The sequence below is a fragment of the Protopterus annectens genome, chromosome 2.part2, assembly GCF_019279795.1.
Source record: "Protopterus annectens isolate FY-2018-M chromosome 2.part2, PAN1.0, whole genome shotgun sequence".
NCBI lineage: Eukaryota > Metazoa > Chordata > Ceratodontiformes > Protopteridae > Protopterus > Protopterus annectens.
In genome coordinates this window covers 147,411,108-147,429,343 of record NC_056730.1, presented here as the reverse complement: position 1 = coordinate 147,429,343, position 18,236 = coordinate 147,411,108, and the positions used below count along the sequence as shown (strand labels likewise).

Genomic DNA, 18,236 nt, shown 5'->3' with positions numbered 1-18,236 from the left:
AGCATACCACTTTACAAAGTGGATGTGTATGTTAGACTACCAGAGAACAGAAGGGCTTAGCAAGGTTGAAAAAGGTATAACTGCAGTAACTTAAAATTCACTTCAAAAAGAGGTGCATGACAATACCTGCAGGAAGCAAAAGCCCAAGGGAAATGTGCAGTTTTATTTTTTGAAATTTGCTAATAAAATGAAAATGAAAATGCTCCACAGGGTAATCACTTCCGATGACCTTAAAGAAAGCAATAAACAAGGACATAAGACTGAAACACACTGCTAAAGGCGTATCCAACATGCAGTGAAAGGCTCTTATTCTTCTTTATAAATAGTTACTTGAGTTCTACAGAGAGTACCTAGTGTACTTCTGCCTCCTCCGTTTCTGGAAGGATGGAACAGAAAAATGCAATCTGCAGAAGGGAAACTACACAAAACTAATACAAGTAGAAAGACATTTTGAGCACTGAAACGTAACAGAAAGATTACTGCACCTCATGAACAAAAAAAAAGTTGAAAGTGATGCATCTTTCTGGAAAGGAGATGCGCAAATACATATGGAATAATCTGAAAACAGATGGGAGAAAATGAGGGAACATTTTTTTATAATGACTGCAGCAGGCAAATGGAATAGACTGTAAACAGAGAAGGGATAAAAAAACTGCAGAAAAAATAATAATGCTGTACAAAACAAGTTATTACTGGGAAGGAGGGGGAGAAACAGGTTTTGGTTACGTAGCACAAACAGTTTATCAGGAAAGCAGAAAAGAGGGCGGGCAGACTGCATGAACCGAGCAGGCTTTATCTGTCATCAAAATCTTCTCACACTTCCCAGTACAGCTACATCTGTCTGTAGTCTACAGAAGGTTACAGACCAGGACATACAAAATAAGCAGAGCCAGGATGCTAAAAGGCATACTATGCAGAAAAAAGTATCAGGAATAACAATTTGTGGGGAGCAAGAAGTTGAAGTCTATCAGGTTCCACTGCTTTGTAAACGTTCAGTTTTGAGATCTGTAGACATCTTTCTTTTGTGATCAAATTGCTACCACCCCAAAACTTCAGGGTGTGCACCAGTCTTTTACTATCTCTGCTTTCTCCACTGCCTACATTTTATTTCTTTTAACACATTTTTTTGCAGTCTATAACACACTTACTATCCTCCCTGCTTCCAAATATGTCTCTCTCTCTCTCTCTCTCTGGCTTTTCTTTTTTCTTTTTTTTTTGGGGGGGGGGGGGAGTCCTCTGGGCCTGACTATTCAACCAGGCTTACTGCTCTACTTGACCCATTAATTTCTCAATCCCTAATGTCCACTGTCAATGCAGATGACAGCTGAATGGTGATGGGCCATCATCCTGGGCGGACTTTCTTTTGCTGCATGCACCTAACTTACTCCTTGTGCATCTTAGTAATTACTTCAGAAAACCACATGCAGTGGCTACAAAGTAGGGACATCACTTCTTCAACGCTGTCCTCCAATGGCACTCCTGCACCCTATGGAAGCAGATGTTTCATGCAGAGTTCTCTAATCCCCACTACAGAATCACATAGCAGTACACATCTCCCTAAGACATACCCCCATCCAGCTCCCACCAGACAGACAAGCCACTTGTTTTAGATCCTCACTGCTGGCTTCCCCCAGTACCTATGTCACTATTCAAACCTAGGCTGGCTGGTTTACAGTTAGGGGTCTACTCTCTTAAGCCACTGAGCCTGCACCTGAGGCCATAATTTGCGCTCCCCCGTTTACTTGCATTTCCGTAGTGCTAATCATTACTCCTTAACATTTTCAGCTACTTCTACCGAGAGCACCGCTGGTTTTAGCTTTCACTTCACTTCATTTTCTTATTTAGCACAAAAGTGTTGCTGCCCTTATGGCAGTGGTTTTGAAGGTTGTGCCTAATTAACCTGGTAGACTTCTTCAAGAGGGTCATCAAGGCTATGGACAAGGGTAAAATGGTGCATACCGCCTATCTACCCCACTAAAGTAATTAGGCATAAATCCCTACATAACTCGCTGGATTACCAGCGCTGTATCCCAAGGCTCTCTGTTGGGCCCACTCCTGTTTGGCATCTACTTCTTGGAACTCAAGACCAATATCAAAGGTCCCTGGCTCACCAAGGTCACAGATGACTATAAATTGAGAGCTATCATAGATTACTCCCATGACACCAACGTCCTACAAGAGGGTCTAACACAAATGACTCGTGCAAAATCCATGGTTTAAAACTCAATGCAAAGAAATGCATTACAGCAACCTTTGGGAAAGTATCTGCCCAAGCTAATTACTTAATTGATAAAACAACCCTAACAGCTTAACCGATAGTTAGGGATCTGGGAACGTATGCAGACAGTAATCTGGAGTTCGATCAACAAGTAGCCAAGACCGTAAGAAAATCATTCTATGTCACCCAACTCTTAAGCAAGGGTATGGCATCCAGGTCCAAGGAAGCAACAGTACCACTCTACTCAGCTCTTCTCAGACCCATCATTGAGTACATTGCCCCCTTTGGCATGTACCTAGCCAGGAACTTACAACAGCTGAAATGCCCTCAAAGGTTCATCACCAGGATAATCCAGGGTATAACTACACATATGGCTTTAAGGTCCTATTTATGTACTCAGTCTCCTACAGATTACTGAGAGGTGATCTATGCCTAGCATATAAGGTGTCCTTGGATCCAGCTCTGATGGATCGCTTGCACATCCGCAAGACATACACCAGAAACACTAGATCCAAGGACCTAAATTTTGTCTGTGACATACATAGAACCTGCTGGTGGGACCGATATGTGTCTCAAAGGATCATCACACTATGGAACAAGACTCTTGTCTATTTGAAGCAGAGTTCATCCCTGACATTGTTTAAAAGAGACTTTGACCATTGGATGAGAAATTGCAAAGTCATTCCTGGTCTGGCCCCATGTCTCTGATGGACAGAGGTCGACAGTAAGTAAATCAATCCCCAATTAACATACCCCCCCCCCACACACACACACACACACAGACACACACACACACACACACACACACACACACACACACATAACCCTAAGCTACCTCTTTAATAACATTCCCAACCATATAGGCATTCAAGGAACTCTGGGACAAAACTGCCTGCTCAGCGGCTCCGGACCCATCCGAGGGAGATACATCTGTCAGACCAATACCTTGAGTATCTTGCAGCATGCCTGACTCCACATGGGTGTCGGTAGAGACCTGCAACTCGAAGATAGCAAGTATCAGGGGCTGCGAAAGTGCCTCACTAAGTACCGGCGAACCGGGGACTGGCTTAGGAGAAGCTTCGTCGTCGGTTTTGCATATCGACTGCCTTTCTCTGTCCTTTTCTTTGTGTTTTTTATGTACTCCGGTAGTCGGATTACTATCCGATGACATTTCTGGGTAGTTAAATCTGTTTCCAAAATACTTTGATGCAAAAATATACTGACGCTTAACAGTGCGTTGGTTAAATCTAGCACAAAACTGACAGCCAGGCATGTTGTGATCAGGGCCTAGGCAAGGAATACAGTATAAATGGAAATCCTTATGAGGTATTTGCTTCCCACAAGTAATACAATTACTAACTTTTTCTGACATCGGTAAAAAGTTTCCCCAATGGGGTACTTGGCTTTAGTGAAGACTTCGGTTCTGAAACTCAAACTTGAATATTTCAGTAGTCGGCCGACCGGCACTTGTGAAATGCTTCTGCTTCGGGCACCGCGCGGCAAGAAAGACTAAAGAAAATGGCGTCGGCTGCATGTTTTATACCCCTGATGACCTGACGTCATGGAAGCGAAGACAGCAACAGATGCAGGACCCAAGACTTTGGAATTCAGGCCGACTGAGGGCAACCTGCCAGCAGATTACCCAAATGTAATGACTGCAACACGAAGAATATCTGGATTGGGTGGTACAGCTAGGCTTGTAAGACGCTGGTGGTTGTTAGCAGAGTATGAACCTATGAAAAAATGCCATTTGGAAGTAGTAAATAGAATTCAATCTGTCATACAGCTGTGGTTCACATAAACAGGGAGTCTCTACATTCAAAATATACAAAGATTTGCCTTCCTTGATTGTAAGAGCGTCACCAGGCATCACGCACTTGTAACTTGCATGTGTACTAAAGGCCATTAATGGGAAAAGGAACTCTGTACAGCGAGGCTGGGGCACTACCAACAAAGGAAATATAACACGTGATACAAACCTGTACAGATCTGCACAGACAACATGCTAGCATTAGAGAAGGATTCCTGAAAAACCACTGCTCAGAAAATACATATTCTGTATATTCATGGCTGCTTTAGCTGCACCACTGTATATACTTTTGTCATATGCTTGGCTCGGATTGTGGCTAGAAATAGTCATATATAACCGTTTTGTTTACCCGGTTACCAATGGGAATTAATAAATAAATATTACAGCACCTAAGCAATGAACAGAATCCACTTAAGGAAAAATAGCTCAGTATGCCACACCAGATGGATGTTCATTAATCAGAAAGCAGGATAGGAAGCAGCTGAAAGGAACACACAGCAATGTATCATGTCAAATCAAACAGAGTTAACAGGAAGGGTAAGTTGTCCAAGCAGACAACTCCTGTAAGAAAAGTTAAACATGGCAGCTAATATAAAGGATTAAGGTTAACAGCTGTTAACAAGCTACTTTCTGTATGCCAGGGTTTGAATCCCTTAGCCTCCATGTGCCTACTGCTTGACTCTGAGCAAGTCACTTACCTAGAAAGTCCTTTGGGGCAGTTGAGAAACTGGTCTAGCCTTCTCAAAGGTCTCCTGGATGACTTGACTAGTAACTAATTACCTATGAACCTAAATCCATGGGGCATGGCAAGCATCCAACAAAGTCCTGAGAGCTCAAAACCACACACACACCAATGAATACACTTCCAAATTTGTGCACAAAAAAGATGGCAATGTCTACAACTTTTAACAATCTCTCTCTTTTTTTTTTTTTTTTTTTTTACCTTGCCATAGTTGGGCATCAGTGCTTCAACATTTTACCTGCAGTCTCACTCCTACCAATCAGCGAAAGCAGCACATAAATCAGTAGTAGCACTATAAATATATAATCACAGAAATTACTGTACCTGCGAAGTCAGGAAATCCACTGCAGCTGTCATCCTCTACCCGACAAGCTTCCATAAGGCAGCTGAAAAGTGTGCCGATCGGGTCCAGCGGGTGACCCACCCAGCCTTCCAGGTTGGTTATTGAGGTTATGCCTCTATGAAGGAGTTCTTATTTAACAAAAAATAAATGCATAAAGATAAATAAAAACATTCTGCATTAGAACATGTGCCGTTACACTGAAATTTACATAAGATGTCACGCTACTTGTCAGAAGAAATAAAGCATCATGCATGTGCATGTGTGTATGCCGCATTAACATTGTGGCAATCTTGGTCAGCACTTTAACTACAAAGTAAAATGTTATATTTTGGTCACTAAACATAGAAACACAAGACAAGTCCGAAATCATCACACAGCAAACACTATACATGCAGTTTTCACCAATCCTGTCTGAAAAACTAGGAAAACTGTTTTTAAAGGGAAATGTGGGTTAACTTTATTAAGTATATCAAAAAACAAGAAAATAAAAAAGCTAGAAGTAACAGTAACCCTGTACCAAGGCTTCATGATCTGAGCAGATGGAGAAATAGTAAGCAAATATCTTTACACAAAGCATAGTCTAAAAGATGATAGCAGACTGTTAAAAATTTATAAAAGTGATGGACAAACCTAGTCTAAATACACACACAGCTTCACCTTTTACAGTCAGTCTTGATGTCTGCATTAGCACTGGTTAAAATACTTCTGCAGGATTCTATACCTTTTTTCTGAACCCGGAAAAGTTCCAGCTGTTTCTGCTGCTGTCGCCTCAGTGTGCTGACAATAGCTATTGCTAATCTCAGTGCCTCTCTGGGGTACCCATGAGACCTCAAAGCATCCACCCTTGCACAAGCTGTAGGGACATGCTCTAAAATTGAAAGGATTAAAAACAAAAATAAGTTGAATTTAGAGTTTGTGCTGCCCTCTCTTTTTAAAACAAGCTAAAAGCTTTATTTTTGTGAGGAACACTTAAATGACTTTTTTTTTTCTCCTTGCACTGGTATTTCAAGGCAATTCTATTTCCACAGACACTATTCAGACCCTCTTTAAATCCATAGAAACTACATAAAGTAGCAAGTCATGCAAATGTCTTTCCAGCTGAACCACTTACCATGCCAGAGGGGCCACCCGTGTGAGTCGAACAGGGAGTTTTCTGTGTCGTCATGGTAACAGTAGTTGGTGCAGAGGTCACTGCTGATGATGTGTTGTAAGTGGCTGTCCTGCCAGTCGAGATCGCATGCCTCAATGGCTCTTGTGAACACTGTCCGATGAGGTCTGCTTGGCGGCTCTGAAAATTCAAGAGGCACAGTCAGATGTCACAGCGGCAGCAATCACCCAGTGTCAAGTCTTCAGCAATTTTATCCCCTTTTAGCACAGTACAAGCTCATTTCATTTACTGCTCAAACAGTACAGTGCACCTTGAGAAATGCTGCTCTGATAGAAACACTGCAGGAGGCAGGCTGCAATGCAATTAGCTTTTGTTCCATTTTTAGTTCCATGAAGGCCTTTGTTCAACAAACCAGACACTGAAACTTCCATGAAAAAAATAAAACTGAATGTTTAGCTCTGTGGCTTAAAATGGACAGTTCTGTGTAAAAAAAAGCTTCTTAATGAAACAATGAACAGATGGGAATAACTGAAGTGCAAGGAAAAAGGAACATCGAGGGATTCTGATCACATCATTAAATACAACAACAAACCTCCAGTGCTTTACAGAATGTCAAATAAATCTTCAAAATGGATTATTTCCTAGGGAGTCTAGCCACTTTTTTCCCCCAATACTTTTTGTTCACAATGCAAAAATTTTAACAAAAGAAAAATGGGGGGGGTTTCTTCTGACTGTTGTTAACAACATAATGGTTGATACACAACTTTCTGCGTAGAAAGATGATTCACATTAAACCTGTTCCACTGCTTCACATGTGCAAGGCATTTTGTGAACACTGGACCCAAAACAGCTGCTTAAGACAGTTTAACAGCGATTTTCGCTGTGTGTATTTTAGAACTGCCTAATGTAGTTTACATTCTTTCCTATGCTTTTACTCTGTGGGCACAATGCAGCTGTCTTTCTACTTCAAAAATTTGACTGAAGCAGTTTAAAATTAATTTAGCTTGTTCTTCACTCTAAAACCTGTTTTAGTCTATTACAATCCCCAAACATCAGAAATGGAAACAATAAAAATACAGTACTAAGTCAATTTCAAAGTAGTTTTTAAATGTTACGGCTAATGTTGACCCAATACAAATCATTACTAATTCAGGACAGAATGCACAGTAACATATTTGTTTTTTAAACCTAGCCAAAACTGCCATGTAAATCTTATTAAAGGTGCTCTTTTTTGAAGTTCAGATCTCAGTTTTGTACCTGAATACATCCATTTTACTTAACAATGTTACCAGTACCCTTAGTAATTTGTGAAAGACTTCTGAATAGTTAACTGTGGTGTTTCATAGTACTATAAAGGCAAGTAGCAGTGAACACACTTTTTGCAAATGAGTACCCATTCCGGGTGCTCCACTAAAGATGTTTGTCTACACAAATACAAATGCACTGTCCAGGTCCCTTCCTCCACTTTGTCCTCACCTTGGTTGCCATTTACACCCTGAGGCAATGCATTGGTTAAATTGGGCAGCTCGTTGCCATGGTTTCCATCTTCCCAGGGACAAACATCCACGCTGTTCCATTTCCTCAGCTGCCGTAGCCAGCCTGCCTTCTGCTCCGGCTTGCAGTGGGGATTCAAGACAATGCACATCCACAGGGCACCTGTAATGGTTAAAAATGAGAGAAAAGTCGCATATAGCAAAACTGAAAAAACAGAAAGGACCTTCACAGTTATCTTGTACTGTAAGTGTTCACAGCAGAGCTGTCACTGTAACATTCCAACCTGATATGTAGGAAAAACTGGACAGACTTACCAATTCACAAATGCAGTTGTGGACAATGTTTATAAATACCAGCAGTTATCTTGTATTATGTACACCACAACATGTCTTATGCTCTAACTTACTCTGTCCATTTCTGTATTGTAAGTTTTATAACTCATTGTTATAATTACTAGTGTATCATTCAAGGCAGTCCTAACTAATGTCTTTGCATTTGACCTTTGCTTTTGACCTGGACTGTGGCTGAAAGCAGTCCCATGAAAACAGCTCACATAACTGGTTAGTAAACAAACAGCTAAACAAATAAGCAAACAATTGCTGGTTAGTTTACATTTACCAGTAGGAAACATGCACATAATCAATTCATCCACAGTAGTTGTGCATATACTTCTATTCCCCCACACAAAAAAAAATCCATTTCTTCTAAATCCTTCACCAGGACTGTTTCTACTGTAAACACATTCATTTATTACCTACCTTTGCATAATTTTGCTCATTACTGCTATTTTAAAACACTATCTACTTACTATGCCTATGTTTCAACTTCATAACTTTTAACTGCTTTTTTTGTTTGCTTTATTTTTCATAGCATTGTAATAACTACTCTATGTTGATTATTGACTGCTATAAATTACTTTTAACTGTTCGTTTTTTTTTCTTGCATTACTTATTATTAGCATCATTTCATATTTGGTGGTTTGTAATCCTTGCCTGAACCTGAAAATGGTCACTTGGATCAATGTTCTATCTTGGTTAACTAAAACAAATAAATAAAAATAAATAAACCAATCTAGCAGGCCCTGACTATTTGGGAAAAACAATGCATTATTTACTGGCAGTGTAGTTAGGGTTTGCTGATTCTGCAACCACACTTCCGTGCTCTGAACCCAGCCACTGGGGATGCACAAGCCAGTGCATTTCTTTGTGCCGGTCCTAAGCCAGGATAAATGGGGAGGTTTGCGTCAGGAAGGGCATCCGGCGTAAAATTTTGCCAAATCATACATGCAGACAACAGTACAGAAATACATACCGGATCGGTCGAGGCCTGGGTTAACAACAACCGCCACCAGTACTGTTGGCCAACAGGGTGCTGGCAGAAATTGGGCTACTGTTGGCCGAAGGAGGAGAATAGGGGGAAGGCATGCCCGAAGGCGGGTAAATGCAGAGGACAGGAAGAAATGGAAACAGTTGATCTGCTGTGGCGACCCCTAACGGGAGCAGCCGAAAGAACAAGAAGAAGAAGACTTCCGTGCTCTGAAGAATACACAAAAATTCAGTTTTGTATGGCAAACGTCAATACTTGTGGTCAAACACTGACATCACACTATGTAATCAAGCATTTCTTAAGTATAGTGCAGCCAGGCACTTTTACCATTCTAAAGCATAAAAAAGCTTGCCACACATCTGAACTTTGCTACAATCTTAACAATTTTTAACACACATTCTGACATGAACATTACATTATCTAAGCAACCGAGATGAAAACAAAATACAGTTATTATAGTGTGTCCACTTCATTTGATACCAGCGTTTTACATGGTGCCTTTTAATTTTTTGCAATGTTGCCATAGCATTTATACATTTAAGCAAAGGAAGTCCAAGGTAATAATGTTTTTGAGCTACAAACACCTGTTTTTTTACACTACAGAATCCCTGACCATTTTAAATGGACATCATAACAGAACATTTTCACTCAGAGATGTTCTAATCACACAACCTCCACAGCCTTTTAAGGAGGTCACATAACCAGCAATAGCAAAAAGTGAACTGAACAGTGGTTAATTCACACTTGTTCTGCTCAGTATATCTTACACATTGAGCTGCATAAAATGTGAGAAAAGGAAAAGGTATAGTTATAGTAATTGTGAGCATGGGTGCACGTGTGTGTGTGTGTGTGTGTGTGTGTGTGTGTGTGTGTGTGTGTGTGTGTGTGTGTGTGTGTGTGTGTGTGTCTGTGAATATATTTTATATATATATATATATATATATATATATATATATAAATTATATATATATCAAAGGGGGGCTGCAAGAGACACCTGAATGGGGTGGGGCCAACCAAAAAGGGGGTGGGGTTAACTTCACAGGGTGGAGCTATATTACAGTGGGAACAACACTGATCATGCTTATCATTTTACATAAAATGACTGCTCAATCACTATTGCACATGCTGAATAGTCTACCAAATCCTACACTAAATCACATTTCGGAGCTAATGAGATGTTTAGGTTATGCTATAACAGCATAAAACCTAAACGTCTCTAAACAGTAAACAAGTGGTTGGCCCTGACTGCATGAAACTTACTATGAGAACATATGATGTAGTAACCATACATTAAGGAACAAAACTATTTGCTTTGGCACTGCCAGGAGTAAACTAACATACTTGCATTGATTTCATTTCGTTGAATGAAACATTAGTCAGACGTGTGTGCCAGCTTGCCTTGCACATATACAAATTTCATTTTATTTTACTTTTGTTTACCCAGGTTTGTCCAACTGTCTTTAGTCAAGACAGCATATATCCGGGGAGAAAAGCTCTAGAGTATTACAAAGATTTTTAAACAGACATTCAGTATACACATAAAGAGATATACAGCATATCCACAAAACAAACAGTACCAGAATTACCCGTTCTAAAGATTTAAACCTTGCCTGTGATATAAATAGGACCTGCTGGAGAGATAGGTATGTATCCCAGAGACTACCCCATCTATGGAACAGACTTCCCCATCCATGTGAAGCAGAGTTCCTCCCTAATCCAATTCAAGTGCAACTTGGACAATTGAATGGGAACCGAAAATTCATCCCTGGTTTGGCACCTATGTCTCTGGTACAAACAGGTAACTTGTAAATGGTTCATCTCCCAGGCCTATGCTTACACTTATCAAGGGTATCAGAACTCATCAGAGATTTGGGATGCATGGCTAGGCTTAAAAAGGCCCTTGCGGTAGTTAGCCTAATAAACACCTATGAACCTATAACATACATTAAGAATGACTCATACATTTGATAATTGGATTACACTCATCTGAAAGTACAGACAATTCCTGCAAAGCTGGAATTACAACAGTAAACGGCAGGACCAGTAGCTTTCACACATAGCTCCAATCTCTATTGCTCCCACCCCACCCACAGTATCTGATTTGACCTTGTGAGGTTAAAAGACAAAAAAGGATAAAAGACAACATTGTTATTAAGAAATGCATTTTTTTTTCACATAAACAATATACAGAGTTCAGAGCTTGTGGTGGGTCTTTCTTCACTCAGATGCACGTTACTCTTACAAAGCAAGTCAGAAGTACAACAGCAGGGCCAGCCATTTCATTCACATATACTAGGCATCGTCCCCAGCCCGATTGCCTAGTCACAATATCTGCTTTGAGCCTACAAGGTTTAAAATAATGAAAACAGATGACAATGGTTACATTATCATATTTCTTTCACATCACGTAGTTGTTAAGAGCTTGCAGGTGATCTTACGTCAGTTCACTCATACACACTTCAGTCATGCAAGGCCAGGGTTTCAACATCAAAACATCCACAAACCATCCTAATTTATCTTGAGTGACCCTGAAAAAAACATATTAGTTTAAAAAATATATATATTTCATCCACAAGTAGCCCCCAAAACACACTGAATACTTAGTACCTGTTTGACCCCTGCCAGGATACTTTATTAGAAAAAAGACATCCACAGTCAAGCAACCTCCAAAACACACAGCCTCCTTAGTATCTGGTTCACCCTGCCAGGATATTATATTAAAAAAAAATCCATCAACAGCCCCCAAAACACATTGACTCCTTAGTATCTGGTGCACCCTGCCAGGATATTATATTAAAAATGAAAGTCATCAATATCCCCCAAAACACACAGACCACTAGCATGTGGTTGACCCTGCCAGTGTATTATGTTAAAAAAAGAAAATCATCAACACTCTCCAAAACACACTGCCTCCCTAGTACCTCGTTAACCCTGCCTGGATAGTATATTAAACAAAAAAAAGAAAGAAAGACATCAACAGCCCACCAAAACAACCAGCTCACCGCAGATTTGGCCTTCTACTACTTTTTGGTTGACCCTGCCAGACTCCAAGCCCAGGATGTCAGAAAGAAAACTTATACAACTCCTACACCACTTAAAAAGTATCTGGCTGATCCTGCCAAGAAAGAATAATTAAATGCAGAAATTATCTGGTCGACCCTGCCAAGAAAAAAAGAATAAATACAGAAAGTATCTGGCTGACCCTGCCAGGAAAAAAAATGCAGCCAGTTTTTGGTTGGCCCTGCCACAAAAAAAAAAAAAAAAAACAACAGAACTTAATTCATGACTTCTTTTTTTAAGTTGATTAAAAAAATTACTTGCAAATGAATCCTTGGCTTCTCTTACTTATCAAAGTCGTCGCTATTTAAAAAATTTAATAATGACCCATACAGTCCAGGTTTCCGATCATGATTGTCCACCCATCTATCTTGCTCTATCCCTTGCAAATTAACACTTAATAAGCATGGGAAGAGAATGCAAGAGAAACAGGAGGACTAATCAGCAGCCATGTCACATACTCAGGTTATGTGACGTAGCTGCTGTCTTAACAGTCCAGTCGGATTCTAATTTAGTGCGGTTAAAACTGCAATGTCTTCTGGGCATCTTCATTGATGCCTACAGTCTTCCTAATCCGGACTAGTTTTAAAACAGGCCAGTGACAAAAAATATTTTTTCTTCCCTTTTTTTTTAAAAGCGGAACTCGAGCATGCATACACGCAGCTCCGAGTTACACGAATAATCATATCCTCGACATTACTTTGCAGCTCACAGTGCTACTTGTGTGTAAAAATAACAAACTTTTTTTTGACATAACTTGGGGGTGGGGGGCTGCAGCCCAGCAGTCTGATACGTCAAGCTGCCCCTGAATTATACATATATATATACTAACTCCAGGACCGCACTACAGTGGGGAAAAGGGCATATACCTTTTACTTACCTTATACACACTGCCACTACTATGTTGAAGTAGCATTGTAAAGTGTCAGTGTTATGAGTTTCATTCAAGTGAGTTTTCAGTATTATGAACTTTAGGTTATATGGTCTCAGTCAAATTTCAGTTGAAATTTCGATCATATGAAGTAGATACACACACACACACACACACACACACACACACACACACACACACACACACACACACACACACACTCATTAGTGATACTTAATTTTGTCAACTTTACCTTTGGTAGACATCTGCTTAGTCAACAAAATTTGGTCAGCTATAAAGGTGGCTGACAGGTGTGAGAGATCACACATCTCTTGGGGTTGGGAAATAAGCCATTTCAAAGTCATTGTGTGATCACACAGCTTGTATATATAATTTGCAGGGGTTCAGGGGGTGCATGGGGACTTGCCCCTCAGCAAAATACATTTTTTTTCAATTTGTTTTTTATGTTTAAAATTTTGCATGCAGCGAAGTTGTTGCTCAGCATATGTGTAGTAACGTGCGGATGTCCATACTGTTGATGTTTTGAGGTCGACATTTTTGTGTTTCAATGTTAATCAGTACACCCATATATATATATATATATATATATATATATATATATAATATATGGTACTTGCGTATTATTGCAACCAGATTTACGTGGCTGCGAAATTGGCATGCTGGCATGAAAACAACTGTGGGAAACACTATAAGGTGTTATTTTGACATCCTTACTGATCAGAAATCAGTTTGCCTTACTTTCAGTTAGAGTAACAGTTGTGCCAGCCTTCTTCCTGTTTGCCGTGCAGTACACACGCACTCTTCAATTGTCACGGCTGCTGCTTAGAGACCTACTCATAATCGTGTAGATCACCCTTCTGCATCACAAAAATGTAAACCAGACAAAGCAGTGTAATGTTACATTTCTTACATGACAGTATTACTTGCAATTGTTGTTATGGGGATTTGATTTTCATAGTTTGAATCTTTTTCTAACTCCTGCCATACTTCTCCAAATAACCCGCAAAGCACAACCACTACCGGTCTTCCCCTGGGAAGTCACACTGGTTAACACTGCATGCTTGAGTTAATCAGGAATAGGTATGGGAAGACGGAACTGATTGAAAACAGAGAAGCTGCTCTTCCGTACATCTTCTTTGCTTAATTTTTCGGGGGGGTGATTATAAGACCGCAATCAACAGAACATTAGCAGCCATTCTTAATCAGGCGTGCATCTGCAAAGCAATGCATGCAAGACAGGGAGATGGTTTCTCAAATTGTTCCTGTTCCTAACAGTCATGTATAGTTTTTAGCCACTTCTGAGGAATTACAATAACAGTGGTAAGTGTTTCCTGCACTCGGATCTGTGGAGGTATGCGCATTTCGCGACCGTGAAAATCTGGTTGCGATAATACGCAAGTACTATATATATATATATATATATATATATATATATATATATATATATATATATATTTTATATTCACTCTGTTGAATAGTCAGTTTGTCAACAGACTGTTCGGCTTTGGAAATAGACAAATATATCAAAAGCATTCTTTGCAGAGTACTGGAGGGGTCAAAGGGAGGAAGACTGAGCACTGGTGGTCATTATGTGTGAGAATGGACTTTAATGCTGAAATTTTCAGATATACAAAAATCATTAGGGGTGGGAGTGGGTGTGTCAGGGTTTGCAGAATAGGCCTAGATTAAGGACTAGAGAAGGATACACATTTGGTGGTGTATGTGTGCTCATATATGTGAAGCGTGCTTAAGTGTCTTACTTAGTAATAATGTTATGGAAAGGGTTTTTTACATGGTAAAATGCAAGGGTTGGGGTTGGGGCAGGATTAGGATTAGTATGCATTATTAAAGTGGTACTGATGGAAGAAGCTCCCCTGCTTAACCTTACTAATGCGTGCTAACCCTCACCCTGCCCCTAACCCAACCCTATACATTACCTAACAAAAAATTATTTCTATAACACTACCACTACTCAGACAAAATGTGTCTGAAGTTAGTGGCAGCATTTTGGTTAACAGACTGCAAAAGAAAACTATGTTTTCCTTTTGCAACTGGTTATAGTTTTGATCCTTTGATTATTTTTTTTTTCAATAAGTACGTTTCCACATGCTGGCATTGATCTCCAGTGTTTCAATGCTTCTGAGTTCCACTCATGTCATCAAACTGTCAGAATATCGAAAGCACATGTTACCAGCATTTAAAAATGAAAGCTCGGAATTTTGGGAAAAAAAAAACAAAAAAACAAACAGCATCTTGTTGTGGAAGGTCTTGGCATATGTCAGTTTCTTTGGAATGTTTTTTGTGTATAGTTAGAATTAACGTAGTGGTATTATATAACAAAGTTTAAATTTTTTTCTTTTAAACTTGTAGATTTGGTGGAATAAAACATGTTGCATTTACTCCTAGTCTGTGACAGATATGAAGTCTGAAATCAAACTTTTGAGTCATTATTTAGTGGGGTGCTTACTTAGTGGTTTGTTCCACGTACAAGGAATACGAGGCAAAAGTCTGGGATTTCTGTACAATTCTAGGAAGTTATATAATTAGCAGGCTTGTGGGAGGTGCAGGGGGGGATGCTTTCCTACTTTAAAGATGTCTTGATTTTTTTTTTAATTTTTCAGTGTTGCAATTTTATTGCAATGATATTTTGGTATTTGTTCATTTGAGTGTTCATTATTATACCACAGATACTCATACGCGCATGTGCGTATAAAACAGAGAGACAGAAAGAAATGTATACACATACAAATAACCTCATCAAGTACACTCATTAAATTTCTGATACCCACTATATTCGATTCAATGTTGTGGGGGGGGGGGACCAAAGCACATACCTTCAAACAGTATAACAGCATAAACCAAAGAACCAGTCCTGGAGGGAACAACAGACCATCACCAAATGTAGGACACACACACACACACACACACACACACACACACACACACACACACACACACACACATGCATTTTCTCACTGACAATTCACACTGTACACATACTACCGGCAATTTGCAGGATCACCCGTTCAGTTCATCAGCACATCTTTAGGATGTTGGAGGAAAGCGGAATAACAATGAAAACCTATGTAGACAGGGAAGACATGCAGGGGTCATCAATCAAAATGGCCTCAACAGCCAGGAACTGTAACAAAAGGTCAAGCATTGCGTAACATTGTGTGTGACCCCCCCACCACCCCAGCACATACATGAAAATAATTTTAAACAGCTGATCTGGAATAAATAAAATAATGTTAAGACAAATTATTTTCAGTGCATTTGTTCACTTCTCGCCAGGTGCACAATTTTAACTTCATTCTTGCTTTACACCTTAACTGTGTCTTTTATGACAACAGAGCATACCTGGCCTTACAGAAGTCACTTGTTTGTGCTCTCAGAACATCCTGTAGAAAGTTATCTTTGGTCTCATTAGGGCTACATACTCGAACAAAGAAAACTAAGTATAAAAAAAATAAAACACACGACACTGCTCCGCCAATATGCAACAACTACTTTTGAAAAACAGTCACATGCAGTATTTTTAGTAACTCACATACAAGAATTCTGATAAACGGGACATGCGAATTAAGACAAAAATTTATGGGCAGATGCTCAGCAAATAGGTTGATGTAGTAAAACTGGTGCACATGATGTTAGCATATGAACGGTTTCTAACAATGTACAGCAGCCTTCTCCAGATTTCAGCTGTTTAACACACTCATGTAAACTTGCTAAAAAAATTTCAGAATGTACATTTCACACTACAGCTTTGTTTGTGATGTGACTATATGAGAGGCTCCAAGGTGACTTTGTCACATGATAAAGTGTTATTAAAATGCAAACCTCAGGACAAGGTTCTGGGCTGATTGATAACCACATCAACAGTGATTACTAAATTCATTGATATAAACATACAAGAATTAAACTGCAACTTCCATTTCCATTCATTAACCAATATTCACACCTAATAAAAGGAATGCTTCACTAGGCAAAAACAATTTTACAAAGATTTAAATTTTATAAATCCAAGCATAAACAAACATACATACATCTTCAGCAGTGTAAGTGTGTGTGTGTGTGTGTGTGTGTGTGTGTGTGTGTGTGTGTGTGTGTGTGTTATCAGAAGATAGAGCAATCAAAAGATAAAATTAACAAGAACATTTTATTTTTTTGTTTTCCCTGTCTGATTTTCTAGACCATCCTGACCACCTACTGACTTGTCTATTCCCCCATCCTGGCCATTCGTAGTCCCTGTTTGAGGGGTAAAAGTCAAACACTGATGCAATGTCATCCTAAGCAGATAATTTATTTTCTTTGCTGATGCTCCTAGCCTTCTTTCTGCGTTATGGCAACCACTCCAAGCTGTAGCACGCAACAGGCACATAAACAGGGCATTACTTACTCGTAAGTACTTATAGGTACCAATGAACCTATGAAACTCCACACTTATCCTGTTAAGCAGCCCTTCCCCCCTTGGAAGGTGGCAGTCCTACTAGGTCCTAGACCTCAGCCTGAGATTTTCTTAAGGGGAAGATTCACCTAGGTACAGGTACATTCTCTCCCTTAGTGGGGAGCTCTACAGCAACAGACAGTCTCTTCCCATCCCCCTCTGCTGTCTCTTCAAGCACCTAGGCAGTCTGCAAATACTTAGCGCTCCATCCTCCTCTACCAGACAGCTGATGGTGAGAGAAAATGTTGAAAATATGCATGCTAGAAGCTATAACCAAAGCTTTAACCAAAATTGTCATGAGGCAAACTACAATAACACCTTCAAACACAGCACTGCATTTGTATAAAGCAAAGCAAAAAAAAAAAAAAGTACAGGATTCCAAAACATTTACTGCTAAGGTTGCAATCATGCAATTACACTTAGCCCACTCAGGACAGTAGACTGAATGTAGCATCCTTAGTTTCTGAAATTAGGAGTCTACACCTTTCATTGGTACGTGTTTTGCAGTAATCAGGTGTGTGGAACATTGACAGAAGCACATTAGCAAGCAAACTGTTCCCCTGTTTAAGGCAGCCAGAGCTATATTTAGCACACAGCATTCTTCAGCAGGCTTCCTGCTCTCCTACACAGAATTTGAAATCCTGGCCATTTCCACTTGAAAGGGACTCAAGGGCAGAAAAGAAAACTTATTTTACACACTAGTTTTCAGACAAACCAGGCCAGGAAATGCATCTACTATGACACCTTGCACATTCTATTGATTCAACAGCTACAGTCCTAAAAATGTAGACTGGGGCAG

At 39.7% G+C, this 18,236-nt stretch overlaps 1 protein-coding gene across 1 annotated transcript in view; it reads right to left on the bottom strand.

The window, feature by feature from the left end:
* The window catches only part of ZSWIM6 (zinc finger SWIM-type containing 6), an 867,641-nt gene that overhangs the window by 112,521 nt on the left and 736,884 nt on the right, over window positions 1-18,236 (bottom strand). The window contains exons 5-8 of the mRNA XM_044063817.1: window positions 7,698-7,877; window positions 6,225-6,401; window positions 5,835-5,981; window positions 5,095-5,241 (exon numbers count right to left, since the gene is read on the bottom strand). Coding sequence (XP_043919752.1) covers window positions 5,095-5,241; window positions 5,835-5,981; window positions 6,225-6,401; window positions 7,698-7,877 — 651 coding nt within the window. The remainder of the gene's footprint in view (window positions 1-5,094; window positions 5,242-5,834; window positions 5,982-6,224; window positions 6,402-7,697; window positions 7,878-18,236) is intronic.